General features: G+C 44.5%; 1 protein-coding gene across 4 annotated transcripts in view; it reads right to left on the bottom strand.

The window, feature by feature from the left end:
- Positions 1–205: 205 nt before the first annotated feature.
- Positions 206–26,820, bottom strand: part of MCF2L2 (MCF.2 cell line derived transforming sequence-like 2) — a 201,161-nt gene continuing 174,546 nt past the window's right edge. Inside the window, exons 23-30 of one of the 4 annotated variants that reach the window (XM_060172039.1) lie at positions 21,186–21,401; positions 19,862–19,954; positions 19,633–19,711; positions 12,925–12,958; positions 9,968–10,062; positions 3,725–3,813; positions 3,259–3,365; positions 206–3,180 (exon numbers count right to left, since the gene is read on the bottom strand). In XM_060172039.1, coding sequence (XP_060028022.1) covers positions 3,054–3,180; positions 3,259–3,365; positions 3,725–3,813; positions 9,968–10,062; positions 12,925–12,958; positions 19,633–19,711; positions 19,862–19,954; positions 21,186–21,401 — 840 coding nt within the window. In that variant the 3' untranslated portion in view covers positions 206–3,053. Of the gene's footprint in view, positions 3,181–3,258; positions 3,366–3,724; positions 3,814–9,967; positions 10,063–12,924; positions 12,959–17,706; positions 17,762–19,632; positions 19,712–19,861; positions 19,955–20,145; positions 20,243–21,185; positions 21,402–26,820 lie in introns of those variants that run through there. The other 3 variants (XR_009544755.1, XM_060172040.1, XM_060172041.1) reach the window with 3 other exon arrangements.

The raw sequence follows: 26,820 nt of genomic DNA on the forward strand, positions 1-26,820 counted from the left end.
AAAATACCAGTAATTATCCCGAGACTTCTAGAGCTTTGGGAAAAACTTTATTTTCTTGTACAAATGATAACTAATGTAGTGCACACGTCAGAAACACTATTAAGACACTTCATTGACAGGAAGTGGGGGTCCTCCCTCCATGTAGTTTAACCATCTGGAAATTGTTCAAAGGAAAACATTGTACTGAAAATAGCTCCTGCCTTTATTTATTTGTTTTTTATTTGTTTGTTTGTTTTCACACCACACTGTCCAAGTTCTTCTTTATGAACAAAGTGAGTCACTTAATATGTCCTTGCAATCTGAAATGATTTTCACAAGAGTCTCCCTTCAGGCACATGCTGACCCATTCCCATCCATCCATCTGTCTGTCTGTCAGAAAGCTAGAGTCTCATCCAGTACCCACACCAGTAAAAAGTCAACATCCAGTCACCTCTGACAGTTTTGAAACTAGACCTCTCCAGAGCCCAGCGTGATGGTGAAGAACTATGTTTTCCCAGCTCCTCAGGCTGCCCCTTGACACGCCTGCCAGCCGTCCCTGACAGACTCCACCAATGGGGCAGGCTGACCAGAGGGTGACAGAGGACACGGGGACTTCGTTGCGTGCCTGGGCTTCTGTCACCAACCCCCGCGACAGACCTGCACCCTGAGAGTAACTGCTTTTAGTATAGCAGCTGCAAGTTTGCCATTCTCCCCAGGCTGCCTCACAGCCCTAAAGAGCCTTTGTATCGGCCTCAAGGCTCCATGTCCAGCTCTGGGCCTAAGCTGGAGACCCCAGGGATCTGTCCCACCAGGCAGCAGACCCTCCTCACAGCACTAACCCTCTTCGGGGCAGTTACCATTAAGATGAGACGAGTAGTGAAAAGTTCATTAAGATGAGACGAGTAGTGAAAAGTTCATTGAGATGAGACGAGTAAAGTTCATTGAGATGAGACGAGTAGTGAAAAGTTCAGCTTCCTTACTTGGTCCCTCCAGCCTTTGAGCTAGTAGCTATTTCTTGCAGTTAAAACATCCACACAATCCCATTTTTACTTATTTATTTTCTTTAAACATCTCTAATAATGGTCAGCGAGGAGGATGCCTACTTCAGCATGTGTGTGACCAAGGTTCAAGGCCCAACTACACTGCACTGGAGAAAGCTTGGTGCTGTGGTATCTCTCCTTCTCTTCCTTTCTCTGTGTCTATCTGAAAAAGTTGGTTCAGGGTGGTGAAAGACCAAGACCAAAGAAGCAAGTAAAGATAGAAATGAACAAGCAAAAGAACCAAGAACTCTAATAACAATTCTTTATGTTAAGTCCTCACTGTTAAAATAAGCGAGGATATAGTAGTTCTCCCTTGGTTAGGTCCTGATGGAAAGACAATATAATTCTAATACTGTATTCGGAAAAGTAAATATGACAATGAACATTTAAAATGCTGACCTGAGTATAAATAACCAAAAATAAATAATAGAAAATAACTCAAGATCTAAGTATCTTAGACTCTAGAAGCTAAAAAATTCAGAAAATGATACTCAAAAATGCAATAACTTAAAACCAAAATAAAACCACTAGAGAGACAATAAGTTAATGAATGTAAAAGTAAACCAGAACCTAAAATTGTTGTGAACATAAGTAACCAAAGCTAAATAACAAAAGGAAAAAAAAAAAACCTCTGGAATATAACAAAAAAGTTTATTCTAACATAAATAACTCTACATTTTAAAAACTGCCAGTGGGTTTTATATAACTCCAGTAGCTAAAAACAAATTAATTGAAAATAAATAAGGTATTAATCATTATAAAGATCACTCATTAAGAATAGCAATCGGGAGTCTGGCGGTGGCACAGCAGGTTAAGCACATGTGGCGCAAAGCGCAAGGATCCTGGTTCGAACCCCTGGCTCCCCACCTGCAGGGGAGTCGCTTCACAAGCGGCGAAGCAGGTCTGCAGGTGTCTTTCTCTACTCCTCTCTATCTTCCCCTCCTCTCTCCATTTCTCTCTGTGCTATCCAACAACAATGACATCAATAACCACAACAATCTTAAACAACAAGGGCAACAAAAGGGAAAATAAATAAATACAAAAAAATAAAAAGAATAGCAATCAAGTTAATCTAGAAATATATAACTCTTAAAATAACTGTAGGTGAAGATAGTACAGGTAACTTTAAAAGTACAGAATTAAATGATAAGGAAATGAAAATAATCTAAAATTTAACTAGTGAAACTAAAAGTAAGTCCTTGAAAATAACTAATACCCTGGGCTCAAGACCCCATTCCAAGTACCTGCAACGGAGAAGCTTCTCCAGAGGAGAGGGGAAGCAGAGCTGCGGGCATCTCTCTTTCGCTCTTCCTATCTCCCCACCCTCTCAATTTCTCTGTTTGATCAAATAAAAAGAAGAAAGTGCTATTAAAAAAGAAAAGCCAACATTAATTTCCTTTAAAAAGCTAGTAAACTGAAAGGCAGGTATCACAAAAGTTAACTAACAATCAACACTGCTGGAGTGTAGAGACCTCGAGACAGAGTGATAGTCAAGTGCGACATGAAGACTTTGAAACATTCTGCAGATTCCCGACGAGAGAACCTTCCGAGGAGCAGCAGCTGGTGCCTCCTCAAGGTTTCGACAAGAGGTTCTCCACCCATCTGCCCAGTGCCAACCCAGGAGAAGCCTGGTGTTAAGTGAAGGTGGATCTCACTGTCACAGCTGGGTGAGTGGGTGGGGGTCACACAGGCCTAGAGGCCAGGGGTGCCACTAAGCCTCCTCACAGAACTGTCTCCCACAATAGCCAGTTACCCAGAGCAACGCCAAAAGATGCCAACAAGGAGTGACCCTGGGTTGAGGCCTCCATTCCTGAGGTGGGGTAACCTCTTCAGGCCCCTGTGGCAGAGGCAGCTGTGGGGGTCCCCATGGGCTCTTGGACGACAGCTCTTCACACTGACGGAGGGAGAGAGAGGGCAGCCCTGGTCCAGTAATGAGGCTTCAGACCCAGAGGCTCCAGGTCACCTTGCAGTGACTTCTGAGGACTCCAGCAGCACCCCCAGTGCGGGAGGCCCGTGGGGCGTCAGGGATGGGTGTCAGTTCTCTGAAGAGCGGCTCCTGGGGCATCCTTCCTTGGTCCTCATCGCCTCTGCCCGGAAGCTAGTCTCTGACTCCCCAGTAGGGACAGGTACCCCAACGCTCTCTTCAGCTGTGTCTGCTGCCCTGAAATTCCAAGAAGCAAGTCAGAGAAGCAGAGACCAACCGATTCGTCTACTTTTCTCCTTCCTCTCTCACACTCACGTGTCTTCCTTGCGGCCTGCTTTTTCTCCCAAGGCGCTCTCTCCCCTTTCCAGAATGTTGGAGAAACAGGGGTCAGCACTGTCGTCCAGCTGGAAGAGTCCCGAGAGCTAGAAGAAACCAGGACAGGGGTGGACCCTCAGAGAGGGCAGTGCAGAAGACTCACCCTAACTCTTCCCCCGAGGCCACTCACATCCCAGGAATGGCCCCCTCATGGTGACTGGAACCCAGAGCTGGGTGCTGGGTGCTGGGGGCCAGGGTGGGGGTGGGGGTTGGGCGTGCTGGGCTGGGAGGGTTCAAGCCATTTTGCAAATCCAGTGACCTCTGCTTCTTGGTGCAGGACGGGTCCTCATGCAAGACAATCATGAAAAGGAGGGAGAGAGGGGTTGGGAAGAGGAAAAGGAGGCCAAGGAAGCTGATGAAGAGCAATGAGAGAAAACATGGAAGCTAGAAGAAGAAAGGAAGTTACACTCAGGGCACTCATCTCCTTTTCCAGCTCTTCTGTGCCTTCACAGTCATCAAAGGCTCCCGTGGAGACAGACCCCCTGCTGGAGCAGCCTTGGGGAGAGAAACGGGAGACCTGTGAACCCCTCGGAGGGGAGAGGGGGGCAGGCCTTTGCCACGGCAGGCCTAGCAGGCAGCCCAGCTCCCCCTCATCCCTACACCTAGCACCTGAAGGCTTCACCCAGGCTGCCAGGGCCCGGCCTGCCTTTCCCGTGCTCCCTTGTCCACCCCGGAAGCTCGGTAGCTGTGACTAAGAAGACACGTCCACAGCCCCACCTCCCTGCCTCCCAAGGAAACGGTCCTTTGGTCTTGCTGCCTTTCCTGCCTCCCTTCCTTCCTCCCTTTCTTCTCCTTTTTTTCTTTGCCCCACTCGGCCCCCTCACTAATGTCACTACCTGCCCTAAGGAGAAGCAGTCATGGTACATCCTGCCCTCCTCTCTCCAGAGACTCAGTCAGTTCACGAGTGGCTGTGGGGACAGTAGCCCCCCGGGCCCTGAGCCCTGAGCACTGAGTGCTGCTGGCCGGCAGCCTCACACCCTGTGAGGCAGGGGCTCAGCTCCATCTGGCAGGTAACAGAAGAGAAGCAGGTTTGTGTGAGGTTCCCTTGTGCCAGGGTCCCCTTAGCCTGAAGGAGGCTGGAATCTAGAGTATTCCAGCTACGGAGATACCCCCTACTACTCCCTCCAGCAGCCCATTTTCACTAAGACTGGGGCTCAGCCCCCACAGTGCACCAGCAAATGCCTGCCTGCATAGAGACCTGGGGAGGGGAAGAGGCGGGTGGGGGCTGCTGAGAAGCCCACCCACCCTGCAAAAAGGATACTTGGCTGTGGCCCTGTGAAGATGCAGGGAGAGGTAGGGTATGGGGAAAGGGTGTTCTGTGCCGGGGGCTGGCCCAGGAGGGGGAGCAGGGGTACCTGCAGCAGGGAGCCTGGTGAGTGCAGTCATTGTGTGGAGCAGGAAGGCAGTAACGGGGATCCCCCCACATGCTGTCTAGAGGCTCCCCAGCCTTCATGATGAGGTCTGGGTCCCATCTTCCCTCATCGGGACAGTGGGGGCTGTGGAGAAGCCCCTTCTGGAAACATCTAAGCCCCCCTACCACCCTACCACCACCTCCCCCTTATACTGAAGGGTTCAGGATCTGTCAGCGTGCTCCCCAACTGTAGGAAACCTGGGGGTGGCGGGGCAGGGGGAGGCACAGAGGAGTAAGTGGCTCAGGTAGATGCTCCCCCTGCCCTTCTGGGGACTGGGAGCACCCACAGTCATCCTAGAGACTCCCCTCAAAGGAGCATGGCCTCCTTACCCCAAGAGCAGACAGTGTGTACCGAGTAGTGCTACAGAAGGGAGAGAGACAGAGAGACGCCTACCACACTGCTTTACCACTTTGAAAGCTTTCTTCCTGCAGGTAGGGACTGGGGGCTTGAACCTGGGTCCTTGTACATTGCGACATGTGTGCTCACCCAGGTGTGCCACCACCCAGCCCCAAGCACTGTTTCTCTTACCAGAGATACAAGTAATGAAAGGAGACACACTTGAAAGTAGTAATAGGTATAGGTGAAACTTAGGAAGTAAAGGCAGAAACATAGAAAAAAAATATATATATATATACACAGAGAGAGAGAGAGAGACAGAGAGAGTTATAGACATAAAGTCAGCCCATATCAGTGACCTCGGGAGAACTATTGCAGTTTCTAATGAAGGGGAACCTCTGGTGGTGGGAACAGCATGGGATTATACCCCTGTTATCTTATAATTTTGTAAATAATAAAATTTTAAAAAAGGAAACAGAGCAAACACACACACACACACACACACACACACACACACACTTCAGAAAGTCACACCACACAGAAGAGCTCCCGACACACTTCCCAAAGTGATGGCTGCATTCCCACATTCCCCAGAGCTTCAGAGTAACTCTGGTGCCAGTGACTGTCTCTGCCAGTGACTGTCTCGCGTGTGCTGGAAAGACAGACCCGAGCCACTGGCTGCCCCCACCCTCCCTCAGCCCACCAGCCCTGTGCCAGGATACACAGAAAGGGGTTCGGTGGAGAAGGATGAGAGGAGTGGGGGGGAGACGAGTTGTGAGAGTTCATGATGATTAGTACCAAAATGGCTTCCCCTTTGCATTTTATTGTGCTTTTCAAAATGGAATGAAATATATTTGTAAGTGAACTTCATATAGACTTTGAAGAAAAACTATGGCCTTTCTTTAACTGTCCACTAGATGGCAGAAAAGGATCACAGAAGTGCCTGATACCTTAGGGGGTGCCTCAACTGCACCTGTTTGAGGGGTGGGGGTGGGGTGGGTTTTGCTGGGCATTAAACCCCAGTCCTGCTTCTGAGGAACACGCTCCACCACTGACTACACTCCAGAGTGAACACCATAGATTTCAGATGAATAGACTAGATTTTCTTTCAAATTAAGTGTTTCTCTGTTCCTTACAAGCACGTAAAACTCTTTAGGTCAGTTCCTATCACACAAACACAAGTGAACTGTTTCCACTTGGGCAGGTGGAGGCTGTTTTAAAGCCACGCCTCAGATCTGGTCTTTGTTCTCCTCCCTGTCGGAACAGAGCTGGACAGCTTGCTGATAGGGCGCTTAGAGCCTAGAAGCGTCTGCTCTGGCCATAGACTATGCAGCAGCAACCCCCTCATTTTGGAAAATGACTGGTGAACACAAAACATGCATACAAACAGGATAAGAAACCCTCTAAAGAGCAGAACCTAGATTTGAGCTGAGGTCTGTGAGCCCTCTGTGCCAGGTTAAGGGTGGTGGTAGGGGCCAGGCTGGAGCGCACCTGGTTAAGCGTGCATATTACAGTGCATGCGGTTCCAGGTTCAAGCCCTGGGTCCTCACCTGCAGGGGGGAAGCTTCACGAGTGGTGAAGCAGGGCTGTAGGTGTCTCTCTCTTTCTCTGTCTCCCTTCGCTTTTCAATTTCTCTCTGTCTCTATCCAATAAAAAGTTAAGTATTAAAAAAAAGAAAGTTATGATATATATACAATGGAGTACTACTCAGCTCTGCCTTCTGAGAGGAAACAAACCTATGTGGTCCCTTTCTGTTTGGCAAATTCTGTCGACACTCTAGAGCTCATCTCAGCCGAGAGCCTCAGGAAATTCCCACGAGTGCTGCCTAGAATGTAAGGAAGCATAACTCTCTTCATTCAAATTAATTGCTTTCAGATTCCATAAGGTCCCTGTAGCACACACACACACACACACCCAAGTGCATTTTCTGTTTGTCAAAGACTAGGGCAGCTTGAGATTGCTGCCTCAGACTTTGAGGGCTGTTAGAAGCTAGGGTTATCTGCAGAGCCCAACTCCTCTAGGGAAAGATAGAAAGACTGGTATGGATCGACCTGCCAATGCCCATGTCCAGTGGAGAAGCAATTATGGAAGCCAGACCTTCCACCTTCTGTACCCCATAATGAGCCTGGGTCCATGATCCCAAAGGGATAAAGACAGGAAGCTTCCAATGGAGGTGGTGGGACACAGAACTCTGGTGATAGGAATTATGTGGAACTGTACCCCCGTTATCTTACAACCTTGTTAATTATTTTTTTAAATATTTATTTCTCTATTCCTTTTTGTTGCCCTTGTTGTTTTGTTGTTGTAGTTATTATCATTATTGATGATGTTGTCGTTGTTAGATAGAACAGACAGAAATGGAGAGAGGAGGGGAAGACAGAGAGGGGGAGAGAAAGATAGACACCTGCAAACCTGCTTCACCGCCTGTGAAGCGACTCCCCTGCAGGTAGGGAGCTAGGGCTCAAACGGGATCCTTAGCACTTTGCGCCACCTGCGCCTAATCCACTGCGCTACTGCCCGACTACCCCCAACCTTGTTAATTATTAATAAATCAGTAATAAAAAGAAACTGTAGTTGAGCTTAAAGAAAGCCCACAACTGGGAAGTGCACACCCACTGGGTGTGAGGTGTCAAGGACAAGCTGAGTATGTAGCTGGGATCAGTCAAAATCTCACCCACTGCACTGGAGATTTCTCAGCGAGACCTCTGTATGGTATAGTACGGCTTCATACAAAGTCTGGGGGTATGACAAGAAACCCCTTGCATTCTCTTTAAGATCCTCATTTCTAACAGTCACACACTTCTTTTGTTGTTTTGTTTTTACCAGAGCACTGCTCTGCTCTGGTTTATGGTGGTGCAAGGGATTAAGGGGTTGAACCTGGGACCTTAGAGCCTCAGCATGAAAGTCTCTTTGCATAACCATTATGCTATGTACCCCCACCCATAAAATGCTCATTTTTCCTAGTCCTGGAGCCTCTGGGACTATGACCATACTTCTCGATATTTCTCTGATTCCTTACCACCATACTACCTTTGTTGACCTCAACCAACAATGCCACTAGTGCTGCCATCCCATGTTATGATGCCACTAAATTCTTACTTTGGACTGTTGCCAGGGATACTGAGATGTCAATCTCCCAACTCATCAAATCTGGCGAGACCTTGCCTAGCACATGGGACTACCTACATCCACATTAGAAGGCACACTGTATGGCAACAACAGTTACAGATACTAGATGCAGGCTAGGGTGCAGGGTACTGGCTACAGGCGAACATGCATCTATAAGCAAAAGGCAATCTTATAACTCAAAGTAAAAGTGCTCCTCTCACACCATGCTCTGAACGGATTGTTGATCTGAGCCACTCCCTCCATTTTCATTCTCTCTTTCTTTCTCTCTCTCACACACACACTGAGAGAGAGAGAGAGAGAGAGAGAGAGAGACTAGGGTTAGCAATGGGATTGGTGACTGCATATCTTTTTACTTTATTATCTAGTTGCTTTATTTTTTTTTCACTTTATTGGGAGGGTGGTTAATGGTTTACAGTACAGTTGTTGACACACTGATACAACCTCTCATATCCCCATAATATGTGTCTGGTCACATCTCTCCTCTCCTCTCCTCTCCTCTCCTCTCCTCTCCTCTCCTCTCCTCTCCTCTCTTTCCTTCCCCTCCCCTCCCCTCCCCTTCCTTCCCCTTCCCCTTCCCCCCTTTCCTTTCCTTTCCTTTCCTTTCCGTTCTGGGTGCTCAGTTCTGTGAGTAATTAATGTGCTCCTTTTTAATGTGCTCTTACATACTTACCAACATTCCAGGATCTAAAGAGAGATTTACTTTGCTGTGGAGGTGGGATTTTGTGTATTCTGTACATTAGTTCAACGATTTGTTATACTTTGTGGGTGTCTGTAAATGTATTTTGAACTAAAACTCCTTCCAGAGGCCTCTTTCAAATAAAGTATATATCTGAAGACATACTTCATTTTCCACTATGTTGATCACAGGAGAATCCAGAACCACAAAATTAAACACCAAAATGCCAAGACTTTGATTACGGGTAGCAGAAAAAAAATATATCAGCTGGGAAGAGAACATAGTGGTTATGGAAGAAGACTTTTGTGCCTGCCTCAGTGTCAAGACTCATGCCCACCAAGACTGAAAGTTCCAGATTCGACCCCTAGCACCAACCTATGCCAGAGTTGAAAAGTCCTCTGGCAAAGAAAAAAAAAAGGTGTCACAGGGTATTATTACTTTAGTCAAGGAAAGAAAAGACAACAACAAAGAGTATACCCCAACTCCACAGACACACAGCCTGCAAATTCATTTAAATTCAAAGCATGAACATGTGTCTCTATATATATATATGTTTTAATTTTTTATATTTATTTTCCCTTTTGTTGCCCTTGCTTTTTATTGTTGTAGTTATTATTGTTGTTATTGATGTTGTTGTTGTTGGATAGGACAGATAGAAATGGAGAGAGGAGGGGAAGACAGAGAAGGCGAGAGAAAGATAGACACCTGCAGACCTGCGTCACCGACTGTGAAGTGACCCCCTGTAGGTGGGGAGCCGGGGGCTCGAACCAGGATCCTTAAGCTAGTCCGTGTGCGCTACCACCCGACTCCCTATATTTGTTTTCCTTCTTGATCTATACCCAATTCTACCCATAGGAGAAATGCTAAAAAAAAAAAAAAAAAAAAAGGAAGAGGGGGCTGTGGTCTTGTGGGGGAGTACCTGGATTTAGTGCTCCTACCCTTTTAGTGGGAAGTTTGGGAGGAGTCATGTGTAAATTCTCACCAGAACAAGAAATAAAGTGCCACCTGGAGCCAGAAGGTGGTGCACACAGTTGAGGCACATGTTACCAAGAGCAAGGACTCAGGTTCGAGACCCTGCTCCTCATCTGAAGCCTACCTTTAACCCCACGCGTGCCAGTGCAGTCTTCCTTATTACTGCTTGTTCTTTCCGCATGTTCCACCTCTGGCGTGAATTCCACTCCATGGCTTTTGCTTGGGAGAAATACACAACAGAGGCTGAGCCACTGGGAAGGATGACATATGTTCCTGCCTGGACCAGTCGGAGTGGTGCTGACACTGTGGGTTCTGTGTGCTCTCCAGTCTCAAGGACCTGCTTTGTTCTCCTCCCTCGCCTCTAGTCAAAGACCTGCATCTGTACTATGGGTGACACCCAGCCAGGGAATATTCCAGCAACTTGCCTGATGATACAACTAACTTATTTGATCATACAATCAAATTCATTGTTGAATTACTAGCTGGAGATTTTAAAATCGGAGCCACAAGAAGCGGGGATCCCCTTTCACATTCTCAAAATCTGCTTCACTGCAGTTCCTTCTCCCCCTCCTCCCAGCTCCGAATGGCCAGTCACCACAGTAGACCTTTTGGGTCAGATTAATTCAACAAATAAACATTTTCTAGATGCTGCAGGCCCAAGATACACAAGGTTCAACCTGAGCTAAACGCTACCACCCCAGGGGGTTGTTTGCAGAGCAGCTTGCCAGCTTAATGTGATGATTCAAGGAGTTCTCTTTTTCATTTTTCTTTCTTAATCACTTGCTTTCTTTTTCAAGGAGTTATTTTATTTGTTTCTTCACTAAACATTTTCTGAGTGTATGTGTTGGTGTCAGGCCCCTGTATAACGAGACTGGAGATAAAGAGGAGCTAAAACTAAGAAGACAACCTCTGTGCCCTAGGAAATTTATGGTCGAGTGGCGAAAGAATACGTAGATGAGAAGCATGGAAGCAGCATGCTAAGTTCTATCACAGAGCATAGGTGCGGAGAGGACTCAAAAGAGCCATCTGTCTACCAAAGGCCTTAGCCCTGCCCGTCTCTACCACCCTTGTTTTTATGGCTTGGGGTACTTCCACTAGGTTCAGGTCATATGAGTGTAGAAAAACCAAGCAGGGTCCTGCACCTGCTCTGAATGACAGACTACAGGTTTATTCAGTGGCATTTAGTGGTTCTTCTTTATTTTATCTTTTTATTGTCACCAGGGTTATCACTGTGGCTCAGTACCTGTACTATGAAGCCACAGCTACTGGTTTTGGGTTTTTTTGCTTATTTCCCTTTTCTGTTTTTTTTTTTTTAATATTTATTTCCTTTTTGTTGCCCTTGTGGTTTTTAAATTTTTTTAAATATTTATTTATTTTCCCTTTTGTTGCCCTTGTTGTTTTTTTATTGTTGTAGTTATTATTGTTGTTGTTAGATAGGACAGAGAGAAATGGAGAGAGGAGGGGAAGAGAAAGACACCTGCAGACCTGCTTCACCGCCTGTGAAGCGACTCCCCTGCAGGTGGGGAGCCGGGGGCTCAAACCAGGATCCTTACACTAGTCCTTGTGCTTCGCGCCATGTGCGCTTAACCCGCTGCGCTACCGCCCGACTCCTCCTTTTCTGTTTTATTAGCTAGGACAGAGAGAATTTGGGAGGGGAGGGGAAGATAGAGAGGGAGAGAGAAAGAGATACCTGCAGACCCACTTCACTGCTCATGAAACATCATTCCCTGCAGGTGGGGGGCAGGCGGCTTGAACCCGGGGCCTTGTGCAAGATAACATGTGCTCGACTGGGTGTGCCACCGCCTGGCCTAGTGGGTACTTCCTCTTTTTTTTTTTTAATTCCCTTTTGTTGCCCTTGCTGTTGTAGTTATTATTGTTGTTGTTGATGATGTCCTTGTTGGATAGGACAGAGAGAAATGGAGAGAGGAGGGGAAGACAGAGAGGGGGAGAGAAAGACAGACACCTGCAGACCTGCTTCACCACTTGTGAAGCGACCACCCTGCAGGTGGGGAGCGGGGGGCTCGAACCAGGATCCTTATGCTGGTCCTTGCGCTTTGTGCCACGTGTGCTTAACCCGCTATGTCACGGCCCGACAACCCTAGTGGGTACTTTTTAAGTGCCCTGGACAGGAAGAAAGCACTGTAGGTGGAGAGAGTTGCTGGAAGGGGGAACAGAAGGGGAAAAGCACACTGGTGAGAACTTCGTGGGGGAAGTGTGTATCCCCCTCCAGAGAAGAATGATCCTTCGAGTTGTAAGGGGAGTGAGGGAAGCTGAATGGTTAGCATCAAAGAGTGTACTTATGGGCAGGGCCATGCGGCCTGGAGAACAGGAAGGGAATTGACGGTGTTCATTGAGAAGCTCAAGATAACAGCCTGAGGGTAGGTGATAGAGCTCACCTGGACAGTGTGTTGCTTTTCATGTGTGTGACCCAGGTTTGACCCTGGCCCCCAGTGCACTGCAGGAAGTTTTGGCGCTGCGGTCTCTTTCATCCCCCCCCACCCCCCCCCACTCTATCTTAGGAAGGAAGGAAGGGAGGAAAGGAAGGAGGGAAGGAGCGAAGGAGGGAAGGAGGAAGGAAGAAGGAAGAAGGAAAGAAAGAAGGAAAGAAATGAAAGAAGATAGAGGTAGACAGCATAATGGTTATGCAAAGAGACTCTCATGCCTGAGGCTCCAAAATCCCAGGTTCAACCCCCTGCACCACCATAAACCAGATTTGAGCAGTGCTCTGGTAGAAAGAAAGAAAGAAAGAAAGAAAGAAAGAAAGAAAGAAAGAAAGAAAGAAAGAAAGAGAGAGAAGAGAGATGGGAAGGAGAGAAGAGAGGAGGGGAAGAGAGAAGGGGAGTGGAGGGGTGGGGAGGGGCATTTTAGGGAGGTTTCAGATCAGTGGTGACTTCAGCTGGCTACACAAAGCAAATGTCAGGAGACACCCACAGTTGGAAGCCAGGTTGGGGAACTAACTTTCTATTCTAATGGGAAGTACCTTGTAATAAGCTAAGCGCCAAAAAAATCAACAAAGGTTACGCAAGAGAGAATATGAGCAACCTGAGACATCTGACACTTCTCAGAAAAACCAGTACATACCTGGTGCTTGCTTCCAACTGTAGACTCCCTTGGCCTGAAATCAAACAGAAACAAAAACACAGCACCCTCAAATTTCAACCCATTTGAACTGAATTTACATATTGATTTTATACAGAGACACACACAGAGAACGCTACACAATTAAGTCTATAGCAGAGTATACATCTCGGGGCTGTTTTCCTAGTATTCCAGGAAAAAACGGTTCCATCTGTTCCTTACTTTCCACCCATGGTGCAGAGTTCCCAGCATCCCATGGCTCTGAATCCGCCCGATCTCCACAGTTAGCTCCACCAGTCCTGGATGACCAATGTGCCCAACAAGTGCCCATGTGGGGAGGCCAGGCGGAGGCGCACTCAGTGCACACACTGCCATGCACGAGGATCCCTGTTCCCCACCCGGAGGGGCAAGCTTCACAAATGGTCAAGCAGGTCTGCAGGTGTCTGTCTTTCTCTCTCCCTCTCTCTTGTGCCCTCCCCTCTCAATTTCTCTCTGTCTTATCAAATAAATAAATAATTTTTAAAGTGCCCGTTTGTCCACCTGAAGACAAATTATATGATCTGGTAAGAGAATAATAATGAATTTCAGGACCAGTGAGAAGAATCACATCTTTGCTTGGGGGGGCGGGCAGCTAGGAGGAAACAGGGAGAGGGGAGGGTACAGAACTGTGGCAATGGGTGTGGTGTGAAACTAGTCCCCCATAACCTTGTGATTTGTAATCCATTATATTAAATCATAAATAAAAAGAAATTAAAAAGAAACAATGACAGAAGGGGAAAACACAAAGTTAAACTTGGACTGGGTTTGATGTGCTGCACCCAAGCAAAGGGCCCCGGGGAAGGAGGGTATGTGTGGGGGTCCTGGGGCATTCTGTGGTGGACAAGGGTCCACATCTGGGGTCAGAGCATCTGCTGAACCCTATTAGGGTGTGTGTGGGGAGGTCCTGGGGCATGCTGGTGGACAAGGGCCTACGTCTGGGGTCAGAGCTTCTGCTGAATCCTATTAGGGTGTGTGAGGGGGGTCCTGGGGCATGCTGGTGAACAAGGGGCCTACGTCTGGGGTCAGAGCTTCTGCTGAACCCTGCTAGGGTGTGTGTGTCAGTCCTAGGGTATGCTGGTGGACAAGAGGCCTACGTCTGGGGTCAGAGCATCTGCTGAACCCTACTAGGGTATGTGTCAGTCCTGGGGTATGCTGGTGGACCAAGGGCCTACATCTGCGGTCAGAGCATCTGCTGAACCCTATCAGAGGGAGACAAGAAATGCTACCCATGTGCTGACAACTATTCTGTAAACTGTTACTCACCCTCCAAACACAGTGATTAAAAAATGTTTGTACTTGAATTTAAGCTGCTCTCCTAAATATACTTACCCATATCTCTTTTTTCTAATAAATTTCCTTAACACACTCACGGTTCCTGTTCTTACTGTTTGTTCGCACGCCTGAATAAATCTTTCCTAGTAGTTTCAGTTGTCTGAGCTTTCCGTTTTAAGTCTCTTGAGCACGCGTACTCAGGGGTTGAAAAATACATAGCTCAATAGCAAAGCATAGTTGCGATAGTGTTTGTTGTTGTCGTTGTTGATTTTACTGTTCTACAAATCAAAATCTACTCTATAATCTTATTACTACTTCCTGGCAAGGGGCTAGAGTTTAAATTAAGAGCATCCATCACAGGGCTGCTGTGGCAGAGAGCTCATCTGTGTTCTTCACTCATACTTCTTAGTTTATCTTTTCCACGACACACACCACTCCCACACTGTCCTGACCATCTGATGGCCAGAAAAAACGTAGAAAGAGTACAAAAGGACAACATTCCTATGAAGTCTCTGAAGGCAAAGCTTTTTTTTTTCTTCATATTCTACAATTCTCCTTATCAAATGCATTAACCAGTGCCAGCATAGATGGTTAAGACTTAAAAAGTTCTTCATGAAGGTAGCACTTTAAAACCCGAGCAATATCATCCCAAGGAAATAAACAAACTCAATTTATGAAGCTTTGTTGTGGCTTTTCACAACAAACAAATAGAACCTCAGTGCCAGCAGTGAGCTGTGTGCTGCTGGGCTGCTGCAGCCCTGCCTTCCCCATCCTGGAAACAGCCTGAGACCCTAAGAGTCTGTGGCCACACTGAACAGTATCTGGCTGCCAGTTAAGGGCGTCCGTGGAACTGAAGTTGCCTCTAGGTCTCCTTTCTGAAGAACTGTCATTATTTGGCCTGAGGTTTATTTGTAACATCCCACTTACAAGACCATCTTTAAGAAGCCTGATTTAGAAATTATTTAGTGTGAAAAGGTTTTTCTCTTGGGGCATTTGCAGAAGATGACTGGAAGCCATTGTTCGATTTCTTGAGGCACTGGATACATTCACTATTGGGAATGAAATGAACAAAGTGACTCTAAAAAGCTCTAAAACAAAAGACCATGTGTGTATGCCTGTGGCTGGACATCTATTCAGGAAAGCTCCGAGCCCTTATGTTCTCACCTTTGGCTGATTTTGAGGGTCTCCACAAACAGGAAGTGAGGACAAAGGTGGAATTGTTACCTCCCTGGGTGAGCTTTAAAAGCAAGCTCCAATAGCCACACAGAACTCCTTGACAAAGACTGGAAGATTTACTATTTTGGGGTGTTTAAGGGATCTCTTTCAAGTCCTTAGCTGACAAAGGCTTCAGTGGTCACAGGATGAATACACACTTTACAGACTTAGTTTAGCAAAGTCCCGAACCAAACAAAAAATAATATAAATACAGGAATAACAACAAACACTGGGGAGGAAGAAGAGTCTCATTTCCAGAATTTCCATATTAATAGTTCAGAGTCATGAAAGGATGGCTCTGGTCTGGGACAGACTGTTCATGTGACAGTGGCTCCAAAGTTCCTGTTGTCAAGTGACATCCTAGCTGTCGCACAGTTGTAGTCTTGGGCCATCAGCAGCCTTGTACATCTGTATAATGTTCACATCGTGGGGAAAAAAATCACCTAAGGACACATTTCTCAGAACATACCCCTACCACTAAGTCACATATGACTGTATTTTATTTTATTTCATTTTATTTTCAAGTTTCTTCTTCTTTTTTTTTTCTGCAGAGCCAAGGTCTCATGCATGCATGATTCTAGTTTTTCATTCAGACAGAGAGAGAGAAAGAGAGAGAGACCAAAGCACCAGAACCCCCCCCCCCCAAGTCCTCTGGCTCCTCTCATACCGTTCCCTGCTTGGCAAAGCATCCACACTGTCTAGCTTTGTTTATTTACTTCATTTAAAGTTTTTTAAATTTTATTTGTTTATTTTGGATAGAGATAGAAATAGGGAAGAAGGAAGTAAGAGAGAGAGCAAGACCCCACATCATTGCTTCACCTCTGATGAAACTTCCTCCGCTGCAGATGGGGACCAGGGGCTTAGACCGAGGTCTCTGTGCGTGCTACCTGTGTTCTATCTGACGCAGCACAATCCGGCCCCCCTCGTGTGTTATTTTAAAGTCTCAGCTTCAATTCTGAGCTGAAACTGAGAGTTTCCAGAAGAATTCTGGAACAAACAAAGACACATTTGGGTATAGCCCATAGCGAAAAAAAAAGTCTAGTGGTCTGGGACACGGCACAGTGGATAAAGTATTGGACTTTTAAGCATGAGGTCCTGAGTTCAATCCCTAGCAGCATATGTACCAGAGTAATGTCTGGTTCATTCATTCATTCTCTGTGTGTCTCTCTCTGCCTACCCCTCTCATTAATAAATAAATAAATAAAACATTAAAAAAAAAAAACAGTAAAAACTATAGTTTAAAAAAAAAAAAGAGGAAAAAAAAGTCTGCTGGTAGAAACGGTCTGTAAGGGAACCACGATATTGGGCTTCTGAGAACAAGACTTAACTTAGCTGTGTTTAAAATGTTCAAAAGTTAAAGGAAACTGTAAAAAAAAAAAACCAAAAACTAAATGAAAGGTAGTTAGCTCTCTCCTGGCTGCCAGGCCCCTCTGTCTCACCTCAGAAGCAGCTGGTTCCTTTTTACTATCCACCCTTCTCTCAGTGACTGTTTCTTAGCAATAAATTCCCTAAAATCTCTGAGGCTGCCTTACTTTCTCTCCTGGATGCCCTGTGCATCAGGGGCCAGGTTAAGACATATTTTGCTTTCTCTTTGGCTGATGGCCTTGTACATCTGATTCACAGACCTTTTCCTGTCCTTCTCTCATGTTTATTCTATACTTTTTCTTTTGCCCCCAGGGTTATCACTGGGGTTCAGTGCCTGCACTACGAATCCACTGTCCTGGTGGCCATCTTTTTTTCACTGTTGTTATTTTATTGTTGCTGGAGAGGACAAAGAAATTGAAAGAAGAGGGGAGGACAGAGGGGGGAGAGAAAGAAAGACACCTGCAGACCTGCTTCACCACTTGTGAAGTGACTCCCCTGCAGGTGGGGAGCCGGGGGCTTGAACTAGGACCCTTACACCGCCCCCTGCACTTCGCACCATGTGCGCTTAACTGGTTGTGCTACCACCCAGCCCTCTTGTTCTATACTTTTAACTCCAATTCTCTCTACTACAAGTTTGCCTGAGTTGCCACTGACCAGCTACTGCTATAAACCTGGCCTCCTGAGATCCACTTTCTAAAATGAAATCACCAGTACAAGCAATGAAAAACAATGGCCCCACCTTCACTGCTTGGCTCAGCTTCCAGTGCAGTGATCCAGGGACCTGGAAGAAAAGCTTCTCGCTGACCTGGCTATCATCCTGACCCTGGGACTTCCTCACATGGTGTGCATTACCCACCCACCACGCCCCTGCAATATTTGTCTCCCTGTGTTTACCTGGTCTGCTACCCAAGCACAGGGCTCCTGTCCTTTCCAAGGCTCCAGTCCTCACCTGCTGGGGGAAAGCTTCGTGAGCTGCAGGTACAAGGCCATTCACTAGGATTAAGGGTTGTCTTTTTAACAAATGACTCTGGGACAGAAAAATAGAGTGGCCTTAGACTTGCAGTTCACATATAGACAAGCATCCACTTAGAATGGATAGAGAACTTCATGTCAGAGTTAAAGTTAAATTCTTAGAAGACAGTGTAGGTGTTAATCCTTAGGATCTCGGATGGTTTCTAAGACATGACACTGAAACATTAACAACCAAAGCAGTGAAGCAGGTCTGCATGTGTCTAACTTTCTCTCTCCTCTCTAGTCCCCTTCCCCTCTCAATCTTCTTCTGTCCTATCTAATAAAATAGAAAGAAAGAAAAAAGTGGCCACCAGGAATGGTAGATTCCTAGAGCCAGGACCAAGTTCTTTTTTATTTTTTTTTATTTTTATTTAATTATTATTATTTATTTATTGGATAGAGCTAGTCAGAAATTGAGAGGAAGGGGGAGAAAGAGGGAAAGAGAAAAGAGAGACACCTGCAGGCCTGCTTCACCACTCGCAAAGCTTTCCCCCAGCAGGTGGGGACCAGGGGTTCAAACCCGGGTCCTTGAGCGCTGTAACATGAGTGCTTAACCAGGTGCACCACCACCCGGCCCCCAGGACCAAGTTCTAACAGTAACCCTGGTGGGGGAAAAACATGGAAATTCCCCCAGGAAGTTAATAGTCACCATATGACCCTGCAATTTTCACATATACTTTAGATGGCTGGAAACAGGTATATATAAGAAGTTGAACTGAAATCTCCATAATCTTACATTAGTCACAGTATCCAAAAGGTAGAGACAACCCAGATGCCCAATCAACTTGAAGAATGGATAACCAAACATAGTATTTTCACACAACACACTATCACTCAGTTATGAAAAGGAATGAAACACTGATATAAACTACAACATGAATGAGCATGCAAATAGTTACGTTGAGTGGACGAAACCAGACAGATGATGTCACATCTTATATGGTTCCTTTTACACAAAATGCCCAGCATAAGAAAATCTATAGTGAAGGGAACATTAGGGCCTAAGGGAGAGAGAGGGTGAGGAGGGGAGAGATTGCTAGTGGGCACAGGTTGTGAGGGTGGGGTACAGTGATAGAAATGTTCTGGAATTAGATGGTTACACAGCCTTGTGAACAGACTAAAACTGACTAGATTTATCCTTTAAGAGATTGCATTTAAAATTTTTTTTAGTATTTATTTATTTTTTGTTGCCCTTGTTGTTTTATTGTTGTAGTTATTGTTGTTGTTAGTGATGTTGTTGGATAGGACAGAGAGAAATGGAGAGAGGAGGGGAAGACAGAGAGGAGGAGAGAAAGACACCTGTAGAACTGCTTCACCGCCTGTGAAGTGACTCCCCTGCAGGTGGGGAGCCAGGAGCTGGAACTGGGATCCTTATGTTGGTCCTTGTGCTTTGTGCCACCTGCGCTTAACCCGCTCGCTGTACTACCGCCCAACTCCTGAGATTGCAGTTTACAGTATATTAATAGCACCTCTACTTTTAAAAAAAGTATTGTGGTTTTTGAAAGTAGTATTGGCCATTTAAATCTATTTCCCTTAGTATTTCCTTGGGTAGCTTTGGGATTTGGGGTTGAAGGCATTGACTTTGGTAACTAGGTATGAGAGAAACACAACTCAAAGGAACAAACACAAAACTCTACACAATGTAAAGCCAACACAGGCAGTTCCAGGTGTGACAAAAGTGAGACAAAAGCTACTTCTGTGGTAAATAATTTTTTTTTGTTTACATTATCCCCAATCTGCACACCCACTACAAGTTAGAATCGTAAATCTGACTCTCTAGACTAAAGGCAGCAGGGGAAAAAATCTTACCTTTCATGCTGTTTTGTTGTTCCAGCAGTAATTTATTTATTGTTGAAAACCAGAAATCTCTGATATCTTTTGAAGCTGCCTGCAATTACAAATCAGGAAATATTTAGTCTTAGATCACTGGTGCATTAGTCCCACAGCCCTGACTCTCTGGGTGACATGTAGCGCAATGAGGTAAGAAACATTTGTCAAGACCTGACAGTACAGCAGAAGGGGAAGGCATGAGGTTTACCTGAAGGATGTATTTTTCAGGTCCGTTTTGGCTGGCAATTTCAAATTTTTTGCTGCTCCCCCTTCCAAGCTGGCGGATTGAAAGTGACGCCAACTGGTGAAAAAAGAAAAATTTCTGTATCATCCTTTTTCATTTTGAAAAATATCTCTGCCTGCCTTTCTCAGTCTTTTTATTCTTGAATGTGCTTCTCCTATCTTCTTTGCAAGTGTTCTGCTGTCTCTGGAAATAGCTCCAAGGAGCAGAAAACACAATCTTGGTACAATGATAACCACTTCTGTTTATTTCAGAATGAATGGGCTATTTATCTCCATATTTAGGTTTGTAGTCTTGAAGCAAAGAAATAATCTTTTTATTTTATTTTTGTTGTTCAAACTTTTAAATCTATTTTAGATAGAAACAGAAATTGAGAGAGAAGGGGGTTAGAGAGGTTAGAGAGAGAGTGATACCAGCAGCACTGCTTCATCACTTGTGAAGCTTCCCCACCCCCAGCAGGTAGGGGTTGGGGGCTAGAACCTGGGCCCTTGTGCATGGTAATGCATATGCTCTACAAGATGCATCACCACCAGGCCCCTTATTTTTGTGAATTTTATATATTTTTATAGAGAGATAGAAAAGCAGGGAGGGAGAGACATATATTACAGCATCAAAGCTTTCTTCAAGTTGACAGGGGCCAGGCTTGAGCCTGAGCCACACACGGCAAAACAACACACTACTCAGATGAGCTGTTTCACTGGCCCAAAACCATCTTTCTTATACTCTCTTAGTATCATTTAATGTGTGTCCATTAAAGACATAAATAGCAAATGTTACTATGGAGAAATGAGTCCTAAGAGCATCTCTCTCTCTCTCTTTGTGTGTGTGTGTGTGTGTGTGTGTGTGTGTGTGTGTGATCACTATCTATAACACATCCCCTATACAGGTGAGAAACAAGCTTAGTGTGGGCATATGTTCCTAGATGCCCCTTCTCATTCCCATCAAGATACCATCTCCATCTGCTTGCCCAGAAGCCTGCTTGAGAAGGGCAAACTGAAAATGAAATCCAACCCATGTTCTCGTCACCCAAGCTTTCACTTTGGTGCCTGGAGAACAGAGGGCTCACACTGTCCCTTTCTCTACCCAACACAAAGGCGTTTCGTTGCCAGCCCTGCTTCTTTCCAGTGGCTGATTACAAAGTCCCACTCTGGAGTTAGACATGCCTGGGTGCGGCTTTAGGCAGACTAACTTCGCCTCGCTCAGTTCCACCTCAATCACCTGTAAAGCCAGGCTAGTGACATCTCTACCCACAGGGCTGTGCTGACTGGTAGGAGCAGGGGGTCCCTTTTACCTTGAGAGACTTCTTAAAGCTGTGGTGAGGAGACAGGCCCTGGGCACCGGGCTCCATTCGGATCTTACAGAACATGAGTCCCTTCTCAAAGAGGTAGATTTGCCTCTGGCTGGGCTTAAATCGAATAAAGTCCTTCATCTTGTAGCGATCTTTGTGAACTGTCCAGATGTTGAAAGAGTCGTGTATCAGCAGTTTCCCCAGCTTCCCGATAGTATCCTTTGGGGAATTGCAGATGCAAAGAAAAAAGTCATTTTTTGTTTGGTTGGTTTAGTTAAAAAAAAAAAAAGATTAAATATGTTTGGATGATTATTATGCAGCTCTAACAGGATTTCCACAATCTAGCAAAAACATATGGATGCAATATTGAATGATTCATAATTGCATAATATTTCAGGAGAAAAGCAGTAAAATATGGTGAATTTGAACCTGTCCCTGGGTGTGAGATGTTAATGCGCTTCTAATGAAAGCACTTAGTGAGCAAAAGAAGGGAGGGGAGGAGGGAGGGAAGAGAGAGAGGAATGAATGAAGAAACTGTTAAATAATATGACAGGGAAAGGACGCTTAGGGCCTGTTCTCAAACGTGAAAACGTGAAGTAAGGGGTGTTCCACCTTAAATTTAAACAGCTAAATTTTTCACTGAATCAAAGCTACAACTTTGTGAGAGTCACTGAGCAAAGCCATGTAAGGGAATAGTTCAGCTGTCCAACAGCTTAGAAGCTCTTGAACTAAAGATACTGGAACAGAGATGACAGGTGTTGACAAAGTTGTGGAGAAAAAGGGACTCTGAAGACCCCACCAATGTGTCCTGGAGCTCAGCTTCCCCAGAGACCCACCCTACTAGGGAAAGAGAGAGGCAGACTGGGAGTATGGACCGACCAGTCAACCCCCATGTTCAGCGGGGAAGCAATTACAGAAGCCAGACCTTCTACCTTCTGCAACCCACAATGACCCTGGGTCCATGCTCCCAGAGGGATAGAGAATGGGAAAGCTATCGGGGGAGGGGGTGGGATATGGAGATTGGGCAGTGGGAATTGTGTGGGGTTGTACCCCTCCTACCCTATGGTTTTGTTAATTAATCCTTTCTTAAATAAAAAAGAAAAAAAAAAAAAGAAAAAGGGACTCTGCTAAGTGCTGGTGGGAATGCAAACTGTTGCAGTGCCTTTGGAAGACCGTGTGGAGATCCTTAAACAAATAAAAATGGAATTACCTTATAATACAGCAATATAACTTTTAGGCATTTATCCAAAGGGTATGCAAATACTAATTCAATGGGACACAAGTGCCCCTACATTCATTCATTCACAGCTGCGTTAGTCACAAAAGCCAAAGAGTGGAAGCAGCCTAGTGTCCACCAACAGATGACTGGCTAAAGAAGTTATGGGATATATACTCAATGAAATACTATTCTGCAATCAAAAAAATGATATTGTGCTCTTTGGGACAAAATGGATGGAACTGAGGAGATTATGCTTAGTGAAATAAATAGATTAAAGACAACTATCCCATAGCTTCACTCCTATGTGAAATTCAGAGAACTGACACACATGAACTTAAAAAAAAAAAAAGGCAAACAAACTGTTCTTAAGACTTGTGAGAACTATGGTAGTTGTTTTGGGTGGGGACACAGAACTCTGATGGTAGCTGTGGTGTGGAACTATACATTGTAATCTTACAATTTTGTAATCCACTATTTATCATAAATAAAAATGAAAAAAATAGTGCTGCAATGAAAAAATTAAAATACAGTTACTCTGACATTTTTGTCTTGTAATTAAACTTGGTCAGTAGAATTCCATTTGCTCTTCTTTGTTTTTGATATAGGATCATCCGTTGGAAAGGGTAAGAAACTAATATTTAAATTCTGTTCAGAACATGTCTAAAAATTTGTGCAGAACCACAAAATTCCACAAAAGCCAAAGCACTTATGGGAAAAAAGGAAAAATATAGAACTATCCTGCACCCTGACTTCAGTCTATACTACAAAGCAACAGTAATCAAAACAGCATGGTACTGGAATAAAAATGGATACTTGGATCATGGAGCAGAATCAAAAGCCCAGAAATGAGTCCACACATATACAACCACTTGTATGTGACAAGAAGGTAAAGTAGGTCTCTTCAATAAATGGTGCTGGGAAAATTGGACAGCCACATGTAGAAAAGTGAAAGTAGACCATCACCAAACACCATATACGAAGGTCAAATCAAAATGGGATCAAAGATGTAGATATTAAACCAGAAAGTCTAAAATATATAGAAGAAAATGTTAGTGAAACTTTGCAGGGTCTTCACATCAAAGATGCATTTGGATATAGGAGATGAAAACAAGAGTAAATAAATGGGATTGCATGAAACAAAGAAGCTCCTACACATTGAAAGCAAACTACACAAGGATAACTAGGCAACCCAGTAAATGGGAGAAGATATTTGCACATTACACATTTGACAAGTAACTGATATCAAACATCTACAGAGAATTTGTACAGACGGGGTAGGGAGGTAGTGCAGTGTGTTAAGCGCATGTGGTGCAAAGCGCAAGGACCAGCGGAAGGATCCCATTTCGAGCCCCCTGCTCCCACCTGCAGGGGAGTCGATTCACAGGTGGTGAAGCAGGTCTGCAGGTGTCTATCTTTCTCTCCCCCCTCTGTCTTCCCCTCCTCTCTCCATTTCTCTCTGTCCTATCCAACAACAACAACATCAATAATAACTACAATAATAAAACAATAAGGACAACAAAAGGGAATAAATAAATATTTTTAAAAAAGATATTGTGTCCTTTGGGACAAAATGGATGGAACTGGAGGTAATTGTGCTTAGCAAAATAAGAGCTAAAAGACAACTATTGGATGTTTTCACTTATATGTGGAATTTAGAGAACTATACACATGAACTTTAAACAAAAGCAAACAAACAAAAACAAAGCAAACTTCTTTGGAAGTTGGGAGGGTGGAGACACGGAACTCTGGTGGTGGGTGTGGTGCAGAATTATACACTGTAATCTTAGACTCTTGTAACTTACTATTAATCACAAACAAAAAATATAAATTATGTTCAGGAAATACAGCACTTTGATTACACGATGAACTGTACTAATATGTTTTATCTGTAACCTAATATCTTCTTCAGGCACTTGAACCCCTGAGAACTTAAAATTTGTTCTAAAGAGTTTTTTTTAGTATGACCTAATTTTTAAAAATATTTATTTACTCCCTTTTGTTGCCCTTGTTGTTTTATTGTTGTAGTTATTACTGTTGTTGTTATTGATGTCATAGTTGTTGGACAGGACAGAGAGAAATGGAGAGAGGAGGGGAAGACAGAGATGGGGAGAGAAAGACAGACACCTGCAGAGCTGCTTCACCACTTGTGAAGTGACTCCCCTGCAGGTGGGGAGCCAGGGGCTCAAACCGGGATCCTTAGGCCGGTCCTTGTGCTTGGCGCCACATGCGCTTAACCCACTGCGCTACCGCCTGACTTCTTAATATGACCTGATTTTTACAGCACTGTAATAGAATGGTTATTATATTAAAGTCTGCATTTTCAGAGTGAATAGACAGTGTAAAGGTAATCCAAAAGAACAGTTAAAAAAAAAAACCCTCTATTTCGCTCTAAGGGCATATATTCTGTTACCTCTTCCTCCACTAGCAAACCCACCTTTCTCCTGTGCCAGGCTGAAGTATGAATGAAACGATCTTGCCTTTTCTGGGCTCCAAAAGGTGGTGAAGTAAGCTGAGCCAGAAATATGATATTTTGCCTGTATTTTTTAAAATCATATCACTTAAAACAGATAATCAAGAATTTTCTTCTCTAAGTCAAAATGCAGAAGGAAAAATATTTTGGAATAGAACAACAACAAAAAAAAATTTCCCAAGATCTGGCGAGCTGAGATAAATCCATAGGATTTCTGCTAGTTAGTAAGAGAAATTTGGACATGGACTACAGAGGAATCATGTTAGGTAAGATAAAACAAATGGAGAAGGATGAATACTAAATTATTTCACTCATGGGTAGAACTTAACAAGGAAAGCAAGGAGAAATAAATACAAGGTGAAAACTGGAGTGGGTGTAGTGTACTGTATCAAAGCAAAGGACTCTGGGAGAAGAAGGGGTGGAGAGGACATTGGAGCCCTGGTGCAGGATGGAGGAAAAAGACCTAAGTTGATTGTGGGAGTGTTTCAAAGACACCTATGTGGAAAGTGAGAAATAACTGTATGGTAAACAACTATCTCCCCCAATGAACTGACTTTTTTTGGCGGGGGAGTGAGAGTGGACACTTTAAAAAGTTTTAAAAATGCACATCATTTGTAAGTGGGCATTTTTATAATTATATTTATTTATTTATTTAAAGTTATTATTTATTAATGAGAAAGGTAGGAGGACAGAGAGAGAAAGAACCAGACAACCACTCTCGTACATGTGCAGCTGGGGATCAAATTCAGGACCTCATACTTAAGAGTCTAATGCTTTATCTACTGCACCACCTTCCAAACCACTGTGATTTATCATTTATATTGAGTCAACTGTAGACATCCTTCAAAAATAACATACTATTCTAAAAATGCTCCAAATCTTTGATTGTGCAGAGAAATGCAAATAAAGACAACAATGAGATACCACTTCATTCCTATGAGAATGTCATACATACATCAGAAAAGGTAACAGCAGCAAATACTGGAGAGGTTGTGGGGTCAAAGGAACCCTCATGCACTGCTGGTGGGAATGTAAATTGGTCCAGCCTCTGTGGAGAACAGTCTGGAGAACTCTTAGAAGGCTAGAAATAGACCTACCCTAGATCCTGCAATGCCTCTCCTGGGGATATAGCCTAAGGAACCCAACACACCCATCCAAAAAGATCTGTGTACACATATGTTCTTGGAAGTACAATTTTTAATAGTCAAAACCTGGAAGCAACCCAGGTGTCCAACAACAGATGAGTGGCTGAGCAAGCTATGGTATATATATACAATGGAATACTACTCAGCTATAAAAAATGGTGACTTCACCGTTTTCAAGCGATCTTGGATGGACCTTGAAAAATTCATGTTAAGTGAAATAAGTCAGAAACAGAAGGATGAATATGGGATGATCTCACTCTCAGGCAGAAGTTGAAAAACAAGATCAGAGGAGAAAACACAAGTAGAACCTGAACTGGAATTGGCATGTTGCACCAACCAAAGTAAAAAGACTTTGGGGTTGGTGTGTGTGTGGGGGGGAGAATACAGGTCCAAAAAGGATGACAGAGGACCTAGTGGGTTGTATTGTTATATGGAAAACTGACAAATGTTATGCATGTACAAACTATTGTATTTACTGTTGAATGTAAAACATTAATTCCCCGATAAAGAAATTTAAAAAAATAACATAGTGTTCTAAAATGAAAACTTAAAGAGCAACAAGGCCTAGTCATCTCTACAGTACCTGTGTTAATTTCTCCCTGTTAGCTTAGGAAAATATGCATGTCTAAACGGTAAAGGTTGAAACCCTTGTGGAGGAAGAAGGCACTCCCAGTCATAGGCCTTCTCCCCTAAAAGAACCATGTTCCTGCTGTAGACTGCAGGGGTTCAGCTAAGCCCATTCCAAGAGAGATAGGTGATAGGTCACTGAGGAGAGTGTCTGCCAAGGTCATAGGCAGCCCAGAT

This window comes from Erinaceus europaeus, chromosome 14, assembly GCF_950295315.1.
Source record: "Erinaceus europaeus chromosome 14, mEriEur2.1, whole genome shotgun sequence".
NCBI classification, from domain to species: Eukaryota; Metazoa; Chordata; class Mammalia; order Eulipotyphla; family Erinaceidae; genus Erinaceus; species Erinaceus europaeus.